Source organism: Sprattus sprattus, assembly GCF_963457725.1.
Source record: "Sprattus sprattus genome assembly, chromosome: 16".
Classification (NCBI taxonomy): Eukaryota; Metazoa; Chordata; class Actinopteri; order Clupeiformes; family Clupeidae; genus Sprattus; species Sprattus sprattus.
In genome coordinates this window covers 17,879,549-17,896,626 of record NC_137914.1, presented here as the reverse complement: position 1 = coordinate 17,896,626, position 17,078 = coordinate 17,879,549, and the positions used below count along the sequence as shown (strand labels likewise).

Genomic DNA, 17,078 nt, shown 5'->3' with positions numbered 1-17,078 from the left:
GTGGATGGGGGGGAGTAAAGCAGAGCTGGGCTGCTCAATGGGGAACCCATCAATCCCCAGCGCAGGATTTAGTTTGAGCGCTCCAACGTGGAGCTGTGAAGCTAGGTGCAAAACACTGGCTGCTGGCGGGGAGATGAAGAGGTGGGGGGAAGGTATGGATGTCTCTACCTGCTGTCATCCCCCCCCCCCCCCCCCCCCCCCCCACTCGCCTCCATCTCTCTCTCTCGGTCTTGCCTGCGCTGGGCATAAGGGAGGCTGAGAGGCTGGGAGAGAGGCCAGGGTCAGGGCTTTCATGTTCGGGCGCACGTGCGGAGCTCCGGTGCCAGAAGAAGGAGTGGGCGCGGTGGAGATGAGCCGTGAGGCGGGCAGGACTGGCGGCAGCCGCTGCCAGCTGCGAACAGGGGTTGGCGCGGGGCCAGCAGCAGGTGCCACACGCCTCGGGTCTCGCTGGCTCGCGTGCCGCCTGCCAAGTTAAAATGGCAGCTCCTGCTACGCCCCTCCCTGCCACACACACACACACACACACACACACACACACACACACACACACAGACACACTCTTACACATACATACATTCCTCCTCCATGCCAAGCCGCTTTTGTCGGTTGACAGATCTGAAATAGGTCAAACGATGTGAAGGTTCTTGAGCTGTGGAATCTCAAACAGCTCTTTTGTTCCTCTGTGCATGTGTGTGTGTTTCAGCGTGTGTGTGTGTGTGGACCCACGTTGGCTCCAACATCAGAGGGGCATCAGCACTTAATAAAAAAGAGATGATAGCGTCTCTGATGCTGGCGGTGCACGCCACCAATTGTAATGGCGGCTCATCGCGTTGTGATTATCCCCCGCCGTATCCCGCCCAGCTGTAGTTATTATTGAAAATTAAGTAGAGATTGTCTGTCTGTAACCTGCTGATGGCTGGCTGCGTGCCTCGCATGTAATGCCTCGCCCAGCCCAGCCCAGCCCAGCCCAGCACTGGCTCTGCCCACCCTCACTCACTCATCGCCTGGCTTTTTGTGTCTCCGTGAGCCGTGGAACAGAGTGGCAGCCTCCCCTGGAGCTTTCCCTCTGCCTGTGCCTGCTGTAAGGGGCGGGTGGAGGATGAGGCGGTGGTGGTTGGAGTTGTGGCGGGGGATGGGAGGGGGTTGGGCTCGAGTCGGTGACAGCGCAGTGGCGTTTTATTAATTTCTTCCTGAGGACGCGCTCCGGCGCGGCGGGCACCGACTGCTCCTCAGCCCGCAGGTTGGGGTTAGATCACAAGCTCATTTCACGTGTGACTGGGTGGGAATTAGCAGACGCCTGCCTCCCCACAGCCTCCCGCTGATCTCATCCCACCCCCCACCCTCTTCCTGCTCGCTTGTACGCTCATTCTGTACAACTCACACACACACACACACACTTATGGAGGAATTAAAATAGTTCCAAGGGATATAGTGACTGTGTGTGGATGTGTTGGTGTGTGAATTTCTGGAAAGTTATGGGGAATAGAGAGTGTGTGTTAGTCTGCATGCGTGCGTGCGTGCGCGCATGTGTATGTGTCTGTGTGTGTTACAGCTAATAGGTAAGACGACATTGCCAATACCTTATTTTTTTATACGGTTGTCATGAGGCATTGTAATCCATCCATCAGTGTGTTTATTTGTGGGTGTGTGTGTGCTTATGGGTATGGGCATGTCTGAAAGCCGTGTATTTTTCTGTGTGTGAGTGTGTTTGATAGCTGCTCTGTGTGTGGCGTGGCAACTCTGTCCGCTGCAGCAGCTGATTGAGTGATCAGTTGTGTGGGAGCACATCGTTTATGAGACGCAAGGGAATACTCTCAGGTGCTCGAGCAAGCGAGAAACTTTTGGCACGGGCCAGGGTCCAGGACTTGGCACTTACCAGCTCTCCCATATGGTGTCGTCACCTGTATGTTTGTGGCAAATTGGCAGCCAACACAGCAGCATATGGCAGGAGCAGGCTTATGCAGCAGCCGTAGCCAGAGTTCTGTCTCTCCTTTCTCCTGCCCCTTCCCCCCATTTTTCTTTCCCTTGTTCATCTCTCTCTCTCTCTTTCCATCTAACTTTCTCTCTCCTTCCACCTCTCTCTCTGTCTCCCTCCTCACTCCCTCTCCTATTCTCTCTGGCTTCCCCCATTTTTCTCTTCCTCGTTCACCCCTCTCTTACTTTCTTTCTACCTTTCTCTATCTCTCTCTCCCCCCAACATCTCACTCCCTCTCCCTCCGCATTCCCCCTCTCTCCTTCTCTCTCTCTCTGTCTCTCCTTTCCTTTCTCTCGTCCTCCCACCTTAGAATGTGTGAAACAGACAAGAAAGCCATCTTAATAACTGCCTTTCAAAGATAACTACACAGTCTAGGCAAGCGAAGATGACAATGATTTCTTTTGCTCTTTCTCTTTCTCCAAAGCCTTTTTTATTTTTTCTTGCTCCCCTCGCTCGCTCCTCAGTGTTGCAGCTTGGCTCTTGGAAAATCAAATGGAGCGTTAAACCTGATTAAGGCGAGCTTCCACCCCGCTCTCTGCGCCTCCGGTTGTCTCCTCCACATCTTTTTTTTTATCCGCTTGTCACAGGACTCAGTTTTCAGGAGGGGTAGGAGGGCACCCTTCTCTCTATCGCTCTCTCTCTCTCTCTCTCTCTCTCTCTCTCTCTATCTCTCTTTCTCTCTCTCTCTTTCTATCACCCAACTCACTCTCTTTTTTCTCTTTTTTGTTTATCCCTCCATCTTTCTCCTAGTCTTTCTTTCTCTCCCTGGGTGTCAATGCAACACTTGGCTCCTGAGTGACAGGTGTAGCCAAGGAGAAACTCAGTGTGCTCCACAACACACCATGATAGCATCTATGCACTCCTGGGCTGAGCTGCTCTTTTATTCTTTCTATCCCTCTCTTTTTCTTTCTTTCTCTTTGTCTCTGGTTCCTTTCCTCTTCAGTTCCTTCAAGCCCCCCCCTTCTGATTGGTGATAAATTTAGCTTTTTCTGTAAGGTATCGAATTTCACACCTCACAGGATAATGGCTGATCAGAGGCTCGATGACTAGTGTGCAATTAAAAATACCCACACTTAACTGTTATCACAGCCCAAGCGAGTCACGAGGGCTCCTCGTTACACGACCCAGCCCCTCGGGAGAGAGAACGAATGGAGAAAAAAAAAATCAGAAGTGGCAATTTCGTCACGGACGCTTGCACACATTGTCATATAATAGCCGTTGTTTGTTGCCCACCACCACCACCACCTCTCCTCCTCTTTCAGGTGGAGTTATTGTCCTATTTCTCGCTGCCTCCATCGTATTTGTGTGTTTGTCCCTGACAGCGAAGCCCTTGCATACCTAATGGCGCCGTCTCCAGAGGCTGGAGTAGGAGTAGTTGGTGAAGGGGGGTTTGGGGTGGTGTTGACAAGGCTGCTGCTGCTGCTGGTGGTGTAGCTAGTGCTGCCCTTGCCACAGCGGTGGAGGGGCAAACGGATTCAGACGAGGCTCTGAAGAGCCGAGCTTGAGCCCGGGCTGCAGCTCACATCGGAGTCTGTGCCCGCGCAGCGCTGCGCTGAGCCGAGCCAAGCTGAGGGGAGCGGAGCCGAGCTATCTTTGAAGCCGCAGCTAAAGCCTCCCTCTTCTGCCCCATTTATATCAATCATTCATCACTGCGGGCTCTGTCTGCCTGTGATTAAAGCCTCCCTACAGGAGGCAGCATTTGAATACGGATATATAATTCATAATTCTGCAGATACACACTCGAACTCTCAGTGCCCGAGCACGCACTCTCACACACTCTCATAACACATTCACACACCAGCCAAACACTCACACACACAAGCTTCTTTACTTTTCACGCCTCTTGAATGCACACCTGGACTGTGACCACAGATTATTATTAGTTCTTCCCACACACTTATCTTCCCTGGCATTTCTGTATTTGTGTGTTTCGAAACTGGACCGTTTCTAAAAGGTTTTTTCCCCGCTTACATCACCCGTCTCATTAAAAAGCATAACCGGTGCATGATTAGCTTGGCCTGGCTGGAGTCTAAAATAAGGTTATCCAGCTAGGAGCGTCAGTGCCGCAGGTGTGCAGGTGTTCGCCTCAAATGAGCCCCTTAGCAAGACGAGCGACACGTGAGATGTGAGATGGGAGTGAGCCCAGGCCCGATGTTTTCTGTGCTGATGAGCCGATGCTAATCTTTCTAGCGTTCAGGATAGTGTTAAGGATTAGGGAGCCCTTCAGGGAGACATGCTGAGCATAAAGCTGTATTTCAGACCAGAAAAAAAACTGGGGGTATTAGAGAAAAGGAGGGGAGGGAGGCTTGGGGGGGAAGGTAGAGGTAGAGAGACAGGAAGGATTCAGGGGAGATATCTACTGTGGGAGGGTGGGGTTGGGGGTGGACATTTTCATCTTTGCTTACACATCCTCCATTGCTTGCTCTCCCTCCCCTCCTTCCCGTCCAGAACTCATCCCAGAGGTGATCGACAGATCCACCCCCACCCCTACCACCCCTCCCACCGCCCACGCCAAGGTCACCCCGCCGCGCCATGACGTTACCACCACCACCACCAATGCTGTCACCGCCACCTCGCCATCTGCGCCGGGCAGCATCGTCGAAGCCCTGCCGCCCCCCAGACCCGACGAGACAGTGGGCACCACAGCCGGCTTTACCACCCACCGCCCTACCACCACCCACCTCCAGCCTGCCCACTCCACCACCCCATCCTCAGACGACAGTGCCCCCAGCACCACCATCCGCGCAAAAGCGCTGATCTTCGAAGAGTCAGGCAGCGGGCAGTCCAGCGGCGACGATGAGGACGATGGCAGCGCCGCTACAGAGGAGGCAAGCGGAGAGGCGGATCCAGTCGGTAAATTTTTCGCCCCATTCACAGTTCACTACATTTCCCACAAACCCTCTTCACACCCATATACTTTCAGCCTGTCAAGTTGAGATGAAGTCAAAGGGAGACTTCTGTGTACAAATGTATAGCTGAAAATAATGTTTTTACATTTCATTTTTATCTAGCCTTTCAAAACCACAAGGGAAGGTGACTTCAAAAACACACTATTCCTGCTGTTGTTATATTTATATGTTTGCATTTCAATGAACCTGTTTTGTCTCTGACATGTGACCTCAAGTTTCTATAATTTAATTATTATTCAGTTCATCCCAAACAAAGCTTAATGTAATATGGTAATACCGCACTGGAGGTGTACTATGGCAGGGTAAGGGATTTGCAATGCAGGCTGTGTTGGCAGCTCAGCCTGCTGTCTTAGAGGCGGGTGTTTTGCTCAGCACACTCCGTACGAGGACAGCATCCCTGAGCGACGCTAGGCCCCATTTAGATGCAGGATACTGTCCCAAATTACAGGCTTTGTCTGAAGGTCTGTTGATTTGTCTCCCTGGCCAAATCCCCACTGCTCGCTTGTCTTTTTTTTCTGCTTTTTTTCTGCTTTCTGTGTCCAGTGAGGAAAGCACACTTCTACACAAAAGCACACAAACACAAACACATACGCACACTCCCATGCACATAAGCACACACTGACACACTCACTAACGCACACACACACACACACACACACACACACACACACACACACACACACACACACACAAATATATATATATATATATATATATATATTCAAACACACACACAAGTACACATGAACGTTCACATTCATACAGGCAGTCCCACACAGCACCCACCATTTTCAATCAGTCCTTCTTTAGCGTGCTATTGCTCTCTGACCTGCGTTGGCAGCTAATAGCACGGTTCAACTGCCAGAATTGATGGAACAGAGCAAGGCCCTGCCACCGACTCTTCCGCTCAGATTTATACTTGTGTCAGCGGCCGACCGGCTCTTTTCTTGATGCGCAGCACACGTGTCCCGCTGTCCAAGGAGACCCGGTGTCCTGTGGGGAGGGGGATCGGGGGGAGGCTGTTTGATCGCTATGGCCCCCCCTGACTCCCCCACCCTGCCCCACCTCAGCCTCCATTCCCAGTCCAGAGGGAACAATTGAGTCTCGTGGCAGACTGCTACAGGAACGTCACATGCAGAACCTTTGCTCGTTAATCTGAGCCAGTGCGGAGGGGTTTAGGGGTGCAGGGTTTGTGGGCGGGGTAGGGGAGTGGGACAGATGCACAGGAGATGCACCTCTGCGTCATCTCAGCCAACAGTCATTTTCTAGCACTCGGCGCTTGCCAGTTCTCTCATGGTCAGAGAGTCCTTGAAGTTGGCCTCTGATGTGTTTACGACTGGCTTAACGGGCGGGAGCTGTTTTCTCAACGATCTGTCCTAATCTCACACAGCCACCAGCTTGCTGGACTTTTAAAAAGGGAAAGGCTATAGCACACGCTCTCACACACACAAACACACCCCCCCCCCCCCAAAAAAAAAGAAAATTGAAAGAGTGAGAGTGAGAGAGAGACCGCAGGGAGAAGGGAAAGGGCTTAGAGATGCAGCAATACACGGTGAGTGTTTGGACATGATAATGATAACAGAGATTCACTGAAACGAAAAGCCAAAGATTGCGGTTCCTAATCAATAAAACCCAGATTCTCAATTTAAAACCCTCCACATGTTTATAGCGGCCCTCTCCTCAGAAATAAAAAGAGAAAGAAAAAAATAAAGAATCGATGGTACTGCTCACCCAGCAATCTCCAGTAGACAGGTCTTCCGTCTGTGGCAGATAACACGAACAGGTGTCGGCCATTTTTCCCCCATCTCTGCCGCCCACAATCCCATCCATGAATCAAACCATCCATGGCTCGCAAGTCCGGCACATCACTCAGTAGGGAGAAACAATTACTGTTGGAGAGATCAAGTGATTTAAGGCAAGAGAGAATACAGACGATGGACAGACTATGTAAAAAGAAAGCTGGTGCAGGGACATTGGCCATTGGCCCTGTGAGGGTTGTTGTTGTGTGGGGAACCTGGTGAAGATCTCGCTCTCTTCCCTCCCTGCCTCTGTCAGACCCCACAGCAGCGGTGACCACCATGCCCCCGCCGGAGGAGCGCTCGTCCTGCGACAACACCCCCTTTGGTTGCTGCCCCGACAGCAGGACCGCAGCCAGCAGCCCCGAGGGCTCTAACTGCCCCTGTAAGTACCCCTGGCTCCTCAGCAGCATGCTCTGCCACACACGCTCACTCCACACCATGTGGACATACACACACACACACACACACACATATACAGAATTAGTGCCCTCTCACTTGTGTGTCTTACTCAAATCTCAAACATGAACATACGCATGCCGCAATACACATACATACATACATGTACATACAGTATACAATTTTAAAGACACACGCACACCCAGACACACATATTCTTACACACACACACACACACACACACACACACACACACACACACACACACACACACACACACACACACACACACTTACAAGAAGCTTTGATACCTAATACAAGAGAACAAGCCAGCATAATAGCCCCAGTCAGCTGGGAAAGCATAGAGAAAGCCCCCCCACCCATCTCTTCCCACTCCCAGCTATTGTTTGTTTGTTTTTGGACCTCCATTAGAGTTCCAGGGGGGTGGTGTTGGTGAAAAACCACAGTGAGGCAAATGCACATAAACACTGAGCCTCCCTCTGGGCTCCCATCCAGCCTCAGTGAATCACCTGGGTTCTGGGGAGAAAGGAAAGCAGAGAGTGCATGTTTGGCCACGGCTGCTTTAGATAGACTGGCTAGCAGCTTATGTACTATGCATTTACAGACTACAGATCACCTTCTCTCTCTCTCTCTCTCTCTCTCTCTCTCTCTCTCTCTCTCTCTCTCTCTCTCTCTCTCTCTCTATCTCTCTCTCTCGCTCTCTTACTCTTATCCCCTCTTTCCCTCTTTCTTCTCTCCCACTATCCCTTCCTCCTCACGTCCCCATCTGTTTTTTGTCTCTCTCTCTCTATCTCTCTCTCTCTCTCTCTCTCTCTCTCTCTATCTCTCCCTCTCTCTCTCTCTCTCTCTCTCTCTCTCTCTCTCTCTCTCTCTCTCTCTTTATCAAGGGTAGGAATTAAAGTCAATGGGAAATAATCAATATGTTTCACGCCAACAAAGAGGTGGCAGATGTTTCTCTCTAGCCGGAATAGAAAACGACAGGTCAAGTGTTAGCGTCGCTCCACATATCCATCACAGGGTTCGCTGCCGTTTGCGGCCCCCTATTGATGATGTGTCACAGCCGCTCCAGGGCAAAGGCGCTAATGTCCAGTTTGTTTGGTATTGGTTGACGGCATTAAGTCACCGGCCGCTCTTAAAGAACAAGGTGCTGCATCTCAAGATGTCTGTCTAAGAGGTGGGGGAAATTATGGCCCTTTTAGTTTACTCTCCTGGGTGCCTAGCAACTTGCAAAGAGCCCTGTCGATTTACAGTTATTATAAAACATAAACCTTTCTCTTTGAGCTGTAATGTGCTCTGCAAAGACTTTTGGGGAAGCTAGCACTATTCCCCCAAAATAAAACACCTTTTCCAGTGGTACTTTGAACACTGAGGGATTAACGTGCAGCAGAGTGAGAGGCTATGATACTCTCAATTAGCTTTTTGTTACATTCTTCAGAAAATTATGTTTGAGTTGTTCGGGATATTGTCACACTGTAGTAAAGTTAGCAGTCAGCACTTCCTTTGTCACTCCAGAGGGTGCCTGGATGTGACAATATGAGCCTTTTCAAAAGATCAAATTCTCTTGCGGTTAATTTCCCCTCCTAAATGTGACATTTTAATTTCAGTCAGTCAGTGACATGCTAGTAGCAAGCAGAATAAGATAAAGACAGACTTCCAGTATAACCAGTATTTAATGGGTGGCCTATTGTGTGAATGAAGCCTGAGTGACTGGCAGCGAATTTAGCATTTTCATTTAAGCTAGTAGAGTCACCCCTCCACCCCAGCCCCATTCACAGGCATGGTTGCCTGTGGGAATGTCTATCCTCACATGTCTCTGATTTACAATTTGATCGGTTCAAACTCCTTCCTTTCTTTTTTTCCCACTCTTTTTCCTTTCCCACCCCTCTTCCCCTCCGCCCCCGGCACCCCATATTTGCTTCTTTTTAAAGTTCCATCAGATATGAAGTGTGTGATGTGTGTCTGGGTGACGAAAAAGGGTGGGGGGGCCTTATCATGCAATTTTAACCAGTCCCTGTCAGTCACCGGTACCCAGAATTAGGAGACAATTACGGCTATCTTTCACGATAATCATACAAGTGCTCTTCCCAGTTGCAGCCGAGCGGAGCGCCGTGATTGATTTGGGCAATTTGTTCGGCTGATTATGAGGCGCGTGAAACCCAGCATCAGCAGCGGGCGTCTCGCTCTCCTCTCCACCACACCACGGCTAGCCGCTCCACACCGTGCCTACCCGGCTTCCTTAATTTATTATTTATATGCGAGCTGCCATCACTCACAATTGCCGAGTTCAGATTTGCCCTCTCCTTGTCTCCCTTGCTGTTTTTTTTTGCTTTATTTGCTTCACTGACACCAACCCCCGACCCCCCCCCCCTTTCTTCAGCTCTCTTTCTCTCTGTCTCTTTCTCTCTATTGCCCTTATAACTGCCAGTGCAAATTGTAAGAAATGGCTGCAATAACCTTAAGAGATGACTAGCATAAAATCAGCTCAGTGAAACAGAGCCTAGTGACTTGAAAGAGGGCCTTTTAATTTGCTCTAATGTGTCGTCTGCTTGTGTTACTCGCTTGTATAAAACTGTGTGTATCTGTGCCGTGAGCATGTGCGTCTGTGCGTCATGTGAGTGTATGTTTGTTATGACATGCCTGATGTCTGCTAACGGATTTCTTTCTACTCAGTCCCCCAGGCCTCTGTTAGCTCTTGGGAAGAGCCCCGGTCTGGTAAACTCCAGCCCATTCCTCACTCTCGTCCATGTGCTCCCCCCACCCTCCCCCACCTGCCCAAACACCACCACCACCACCACCACCACCACACACACACCTCCTCTGTGCTGTTCTTCCACCTCCACCACAGAGAAGCCCTACCCCTGCCCTTCCTCCTGCCCTACCACACACACCACCACCACCACCACCAACCCTGGCTAACAATAACACCACACTGGCTCCATCACTAACTACACAACTGCCACCACTTTAACTCTCCCACTTTCTGAATGATGTTCTGAGCAGGGTGTTTTGTGTGTGTGTGTGTGTGTGTGTGTATGTGTGTACAGTTTTTATGTGTGCGTGTTCTTAAAATGTATAAATGTGAATGTGAGAGTGTCACATGACTGCAGGATAAAAAAGATTTGTTTTTCCCCGCGCAGCCACCATGAGGTTCAACGGGTTCCTGCATCTGGACCAGGTGGAAGGCCAGGAAGTGTTCTACACACCCGAGATGGAGGACCCCAAGTCGGAGCTGTTCGGGGAAACAGCCAGAAGCATTGAGAGTGCTGTGAGTTTGAGTCATTCCTAGACATGTATACCCACACAAAAACACCCTCATACAAATAATTCCTCTCTCCCTTTATGAATGGATATATACAAATATAACATATCTCAAATTGGTTCTGACTTGCTATTGACAACAAAAAAAGATAGATAGGTATATAATTTGAAGTAATATGATTTTTCCTCCCCCATAAATCGTGCTGGTTCACATGGGGCCTCTGTCCTGCGGACATTCGTTCTAACCATGCTGATTTAGCTGATTAGCTAATGGCTTGAATCAAGCCAGGTAATTAATTAGCTGAATAAGAAGAAGCAAAGCCTGCTGGGAGTTGCTGCCTGCAGGACACTGGCCTTTCAGGCCTTTGATTGGGCCCCCGTCGAGAACATCATTGGTCGCCCTCATTCTGCACAGTGGTTCTCATTAGTAACAAATGGAATAAGTCAGTACTAGATAACCTCAAAGCCAACAATTTATTTATGCTAATACCTGTACATTCTTTGTTGTTTTGAGAATATGCAGAATGAAGTTGGCACATATTTCCCCCCCGTTCATTCTCTTCTCCTCTATTTTGAGTGCACACCGCGTTTTTGGCACTCGCATTTCCCTGTCTGCGAACCCAAGGGCAAAGTGTTAATGAGACCCACATAGCACTCTAATGTAAGAGTGGTGTGGTGACCGAGATTTGAGGCGAGACGCGCCGCGCGTGGAGTGAGTCTGTAATAAGCCCTTTCTGCGGGTGGGGGTGTGGGGTTTCTGTGTGTGTGGAGGTGTGAGTGTGTGTGTCAGCGGGGCCCATCTCTAGAGGAGCGGGCAGACCGAACCCAGAGACCCCCTCGCTTAACCGTGGCTGCCAACGACGCTGTCACCATCGAGAGGGAACGGGGTCAGGCGAGGCATGGGGCCAGCCGTGGAAACGGTGCCAGAGGCCTCCGGCGAGTTCTTATCCAGAGCCTCTGAACCCGACTGCAGCTAGCCATGTATCACCAGATAGCAAAGTTACCCCCCCACCCCCAGCCCACCCCTCGCTTCCCATCCCACTCCATCCGTCCATCTCTCGCTCCCTCTTCCCTTTCTTTGTCACACTTTTTCTTATCTCCAACCTTTTCGCTCCTTCCCTTCCCCTCCCTGTCTCCACTCTGAGCCTTTAAATCTTTCTCTCTCTCGGTCCATCTCTTTTTTCCTCTCCATCATTTCTTCAATCCATTGTCTCCTCTCATTTTGTCCTCTCTTTGTCCTTTTCCGTCCCTGCACCCCCCAGGCCGTGCTCGCTAGACTGTGTGTAAATAGTGCCAGAGGAAGGGCTGGTTTCTGGGTCAGTGTGCCCGTTGGGGTGTACTGTAGCTCGGGCTCAGCTTTCTAATAATGCTGGCAGGCATGCGGAGGATGCTGGTGCTGAGGGAGAGGTGGTGGTGGTGTGTGTTTGGAGGGGGGGGGGGGGGGGGGGGGGGGCGGGGGGGAGTGGAAGTGATTGTGTTTGGCTCCTGCGTTCTGCCCTTCTCGCTCTGCCCAGCAGGGGTCCCCGTGGTGTGAGTGTGCAAAGGCGCAGCCAAGAGGCAAAAACCTATTATCCTTTCAAAATTATATGTGTGTCTGTGTGTGTGTGTGTGTGTGTGTGTATATGTGTGTGTGTGTGTGTGTGTGTGTGTGTGTGTGTGTGTGTGTGTGATTTTTTTATTGTCCCTTTTTTTCATTTTCGTTTCCCGCTCTCTACCCTTAATCTTAAGTACTTTTCCTGGGTGAGGAGGCAGGGGATAAGGGTGTCTTTCTCTCTCTCTACCGCCCCCCCCCCCCCCCCCCCCCCCCCCCCCCCCTCTTTGCCAGCCACCACCACCACCCTGCTAGGCTGACTTATTGAAAAAGAGGCCCCCCAGGGGGTGAAATCTAACAAAAAGGCATGCTCATTGAAGCACACTCGAGGTTGGCTATAGGGGGGGTGTGCCATTTGATTGAACATGAACTAAAAAGACGGGCCACTAGTCTTTTCCCTCAGTCGTGACCACCGCGGCTGTGAAGAGTGGTGTGCTGGTGCGCTAGGAGGCGGGGAGTTTTGTTTGGTGCAAATGACATGCTTCACTCTGAACCTTGCATGTGTGCCTCCTCTTGATTAGTTCCAGTAGTGACTCAGTGACTCTGGCTTTTTTGGCAAGCAGGCCTGGAAGAGCACATGTTTCTACACACACAAATACACACACGCACACACACACACACACACACACACACAAAAACAAGCACTCACTGCTCACACATACACCTCCAATGAAATACAGAGACACACACAAACATGTTTAGGGGGAAATATACACCGAATGCTCCCTTGGAATCTAGACTGCTCGTGGAAGAATGTCATGGCAATCTGACATTTACGGCTGCTTTGGAAACTGTGTTCCTGTAATTACTTGTGCGCCTCTCTAAAATGTCAATTTGCGCACGGCAGCCCGGTGGGATTCCACCCTCCTCTCGGGCGGTGCCCGTTCTTCCGTGAGGGATAAACGTGTCCTTAACTAGAGCGCCACACCAAACTTATTGTCTCACTGTTTGTCTTACTGTCTCTCCCTCCTCCCCCCCTCCCCCCTCTGCCCATCACAGCTCAACGAGTTGTTCCGAAAGTCCGAGGTGCAGAAGGACTTCAAGAGCGTGCGGGTGCAAAACCTGGCCCCCAGCAACTCCATCTTGGCCTTCATTGAGGCTCACTTTGACCCAGGTATGGGGACATTCCAGACTGTTTACCCTCATATGGTTGCCATAGGTTAGTTATACACTCAGCTATTACAGAGGGACAATATGAAGCACTATTGAGTTATATCACATGATATGGGGACACGCCAGCAGCCTATAACATAACAAGACTGCTCGCCGCTAGAGTCTGTTCTGTTCTAGAGGGAAAATATAAAGAGCTGAGTTATATAACATGAAAGCAGTGTTTCATATCCATCATCTACATAGTTTGGCTTCCATTTACATTTTAGATGGGACATAATTACATTTCATCATAGAGTCATTATTCAAATCAGCAGCCTTAAAAGTGAAGAACAAGGCTAGCACTTCCCTGTGCTTCTGCTTTACTGTGGGGGCGCGTCAGAGTGAAAGCTTGTTTAACTGGGCTTTGTCTTTGCATATGTGTGTGTGTGAGTGGGGGGGGGGGGGGGGGGTTGGTAGTGTGGGTGGGTAGAGATGTGTGGTTGGCACTTTTCCTTAGCTCAGCCGCCACATTTCGGCACCATCCCTCTGTGTGCCATTAACTCTCGGCTGAATGGCGAATAAAAACCTCTTGCAGCAGTCGCCTTTTATTGGCTCCATTCAGCGTCTTTTATTTCAGCCCGAGAGCGGCTGTCATAAAGCCCGTCTGGGGGCTGCCCTGTAACAGGCCCATCTGCAGAGGCCGAGGGAGAGCTTCTCCGAACGCTCCAAACGCAGGGCTCCTCCAACGCACGTTTGCAGAGGACAAGCACTCCCCATAGTCTGAGACAGACGGTTTTGGCCTTGTTCGGTTTATGACTGCATCGTTCTGGGGATGGGGGGGGGGGGGGCTCCTTTGATGTGTGGGGATTGTGTGGCGGGGGATTGTTAATGTGATGATGTGTGTTTGTGTGTGTGGCAGACACCAGGTTCAGGGTGGAGGACATCGAGGGGGCCCTGCTGAAGCAGCTGAAGGCAGCACGCGAGCCTGGCATCGTGGTCAAGAAGCCAGAGGAGGACAACATCAGCTTCTCAAATTACGGTAATCCGGCATTCATCTCCGGTGCCAGGCTAATGGACGTGAGCGCTGTTTTTCCATCCGTGAAATGAGCGCAGCCGGACATTTTTTGAAAGCGCAAATGTGGTGTATTAACAAGCATTTCAGCACTCATTTTCCTCGTTTGTTCTCTCTCTCTCTTCCTCTCTCTCGTTTTTCTCTGTTTCCCTCCATCCATCAGGCCTCTCAACTCTGCCCTACTTCACCACCACCACGACCACTGTTGCCGCCGCGACCACACCCACCACCACCACCACCACCATGATGCCCCCCTCTGTCGGCTTCACAACACGGCCCCTACCCGCCACCCGACGCCCCTACCCTGGCCGCCGAGTCACCACAGCGGCCCCTAAGGTCATCACCCAGCGCCTGGCCACCACTGCTCCTCCAGCCCCCGCCACCACCAAGACCACGCTCCTGCGCACCAGGCCTGTGTCACACGCCAAACCCCAGAAAGCCTGCGACTCCCAGCCCTGCTGGCACGGTGGCACGTGCGAGGACGACGGCAATGACTTCACCTGTATCTGCCCCGCCGGCCGTGGAGGGGCCGTCTGTGAGAAAGGTGAGGAAAAGCATCTCAGGGCATCTCGCACTTTGTCTCTTATTCTCCCTCTCTTTTTCTCCCTCTCTCTCTCTCTCTCTTACTCCTTGTCTCTTGCCTCCTCCTCTTTCTCTCTTATTTCGTTTGCCCTAGCTGTCTCTGAGACACAGTGGAGAAGTGTGGCTGTAAATCTCAGTGGATTACCTTTCCAGAGAGCTAATGCTTTCTAAAGCCCCACAGCACAATCCCTCCCGGGTAAAAAAAACCCACGCTCCCCCCCCTTCCATGCTATTGCTCATGGTTTACAAACACTTCACTCTTTACGGCTGTTTGGGAGAAATCAGTGAATACAAATGCCAATGTTACACACTGACAACAAATCCTATATATCCCCTACTTCGGCACGATACACGGCATCACGCATCCCTTCAGCGAGTTATTGAAAAACAACACACGCCTCTGAAAAGACACCCTGGCGTTTTTGCTGGAATCCCATTTTCTGTCCGTTTTCTTGTCTCTTTCTTTCTTTCTTTTTTTCCTCTCCTCACCGTGCCTCAGATGAGAAGCTACCTCTTGCAGCTGCGTCGAATTATAATTGACACTAATTACTTTGATGAATATTAGCCAGCAAAGAAGTCTCTCAGCGTGAGGAGGGGGAAAATAGTGTCTAATTGAAGGCTCAACTGGAGCCCTGCAACCCTCCCCCTGATCAATGAGGACATTAAAAGAAGTATAGGGGAGAGTGGGGGCTTCATCAGGGACCATTCACCGGAGGCCGGGGAGACACCCGTGGATGCCGGCGGAGGGAGAGAAAGAGAGCAGGCAAAGGAAAGGAGAAATGCTAGGAGTGCGATCAGTCCAAAGAGACTATGCCGCAATCAAGGAGATGTGAGCCAATCATTGTCTGAATGCCCCTGTGGTGCCCAATTTACACACAGTTTGATTGCACACACACACACACACACACACACACACACACACACATTCACTCACACCATCTCGTACACACATGCACACAAGTCTGCTGAGGCATTTTCTGTTGAGTAATACATATATTTATGAATTTCACACAGTTTAGTCTCTGACACACAGGCACAGACTCAATCACTCAGGAAAACACACACGCATACGCATACTCACTCCCTCACTCGCTCACTCACACACACTTCCCTTCTGAGACCCTTCTGCAGAGCGGTACATAAACAGTATTTGTGATATGCTCCCCAAATCCCTTCAGTTATTTTACAATCAGAGCCCTTTTTGAGCGTGGAGTGAATAGATCTGTGAGATGTGTTTATGTAATGCTTTAGCCTTTCCCTACGCCCTGTCTCCCACAGTGATCAAGTACTACATACCAGCCTTCGGAGGCAAGTCCTACTTGGCCTTCCCCACCATGAGGGCGTACCACACCGTGCGCATCGCCATGGAGTTCCGGGCCTCGGAGATGACGGGCATCCTGCTGTTCAACAGCCAGGTCGACAAGAAGGACTTCCTGTCCCTGGCGCTGGTGAACGGCAAAGTGGAGCTCAGGTGGGTCACAGACAAGCGCCCAGAGATATCTTAGCAACTAGCACTCCTTTAGCTGGGAGACAGCTGTTGTTGTTTGGCAGATGGCTATGAATTCTAGCAGAGCTCCTGTTTTTGCCCCTCTCTCTACCCCTGTGGCTCTTTCCCTTTTTCTCTCTTTCGCTATCATTCTGTCCGTTTCATGAACCACTTCTCCACAGGTCTTCTACAGAAGACTTCTATATTTCTCCACATGACGTTGCACTGATAACCCGTTACACCCATCCTCTGGTTCTCTCACAGGTTCAACACAGGCTCTGGCACCGCCACGGTGGTCAGTAAGGTGCTGGTCATGCCTGGCCGCTGGCACCAGCTGGTGGTGACTCGTACACGGCGCAACGCCATGCTGAGCGTGGACAGCGAGCCCCTCGTCGAGGGACAGAGCCCGCCAGGCACCGATGGCCTCAACCTTGACACGGACCTGTTCATCGGGGGCACACCAGAGGAGATGGCACAAGAGTAAGAAGCCTGTGTGTGTGTGTGTTTGTGTATGTGTGTGTGTGTGTGTGTGTGTGTGTGTGTGTGTGTGTGTGTGTTTGTGTGTGTATGTGCTTGTGTGTGTGTGTGTGTGAGTGTGTGTGTGTGTGTGTGTGTGTGTGTGTGTGTTTGTATTTTAGTGCGTGTTCACTTTGTAGTACTTTAGGGTATGCGTGTGTATTTGCTTCGTCTGGGTCTTGCATTCGCGTGCGCGTGTGTGTCTGTGCACGTGTCAACGAGCTCTGCTATCTCCTCAGCCGCCAGCCACCGCCAGAAGATAATGTCAGCCACTCAAATTAGGCGTGATTGGGGGAGTGAGCTGAATCATAAAATATGTCACCTGTCTGCACTCTGCCTCAACTCAAAAGGTGGCTGGAAGACATTTTCCGTAATAAGACT

General features: G+C 50.8%; 1 protein-coding gene across 1 annotated transcript in view; it reads left to right on the top strand.

The window, feature by feature from the left end:
* The window catches only part of agrn (agrin), a gene marked incomplete at its 5' end in the record, with an annotated part of 200,835 nt that overhangs the window by 164,473 nt on the left and 19,284 nt on the right, over window positions 1–17,078 (top strand). The window contains 8 exon segments of the mRNA XM_080853360.1: window positions 4,424–4,828; window positions 6,940–7,065; window positions 10,238–10,365; window positions 12,949–13,063; window positions 13,961–14,080; window positions 14,277–14,657; window positions 15,974–16,166; window positions 16,446–16,661. Of these exon segments, the coding sequence (XP_080709486.1) occupies window positions 4,424–4,828; window positions 6,940–7,065; window positions 10,238–10,365; window positions 12,949–13,063; window positions 13,961–14,080; window positions 14,277–14,657; window positions 15,974–16,166; window positions 16,446–16,661 (1,684 nt within the window).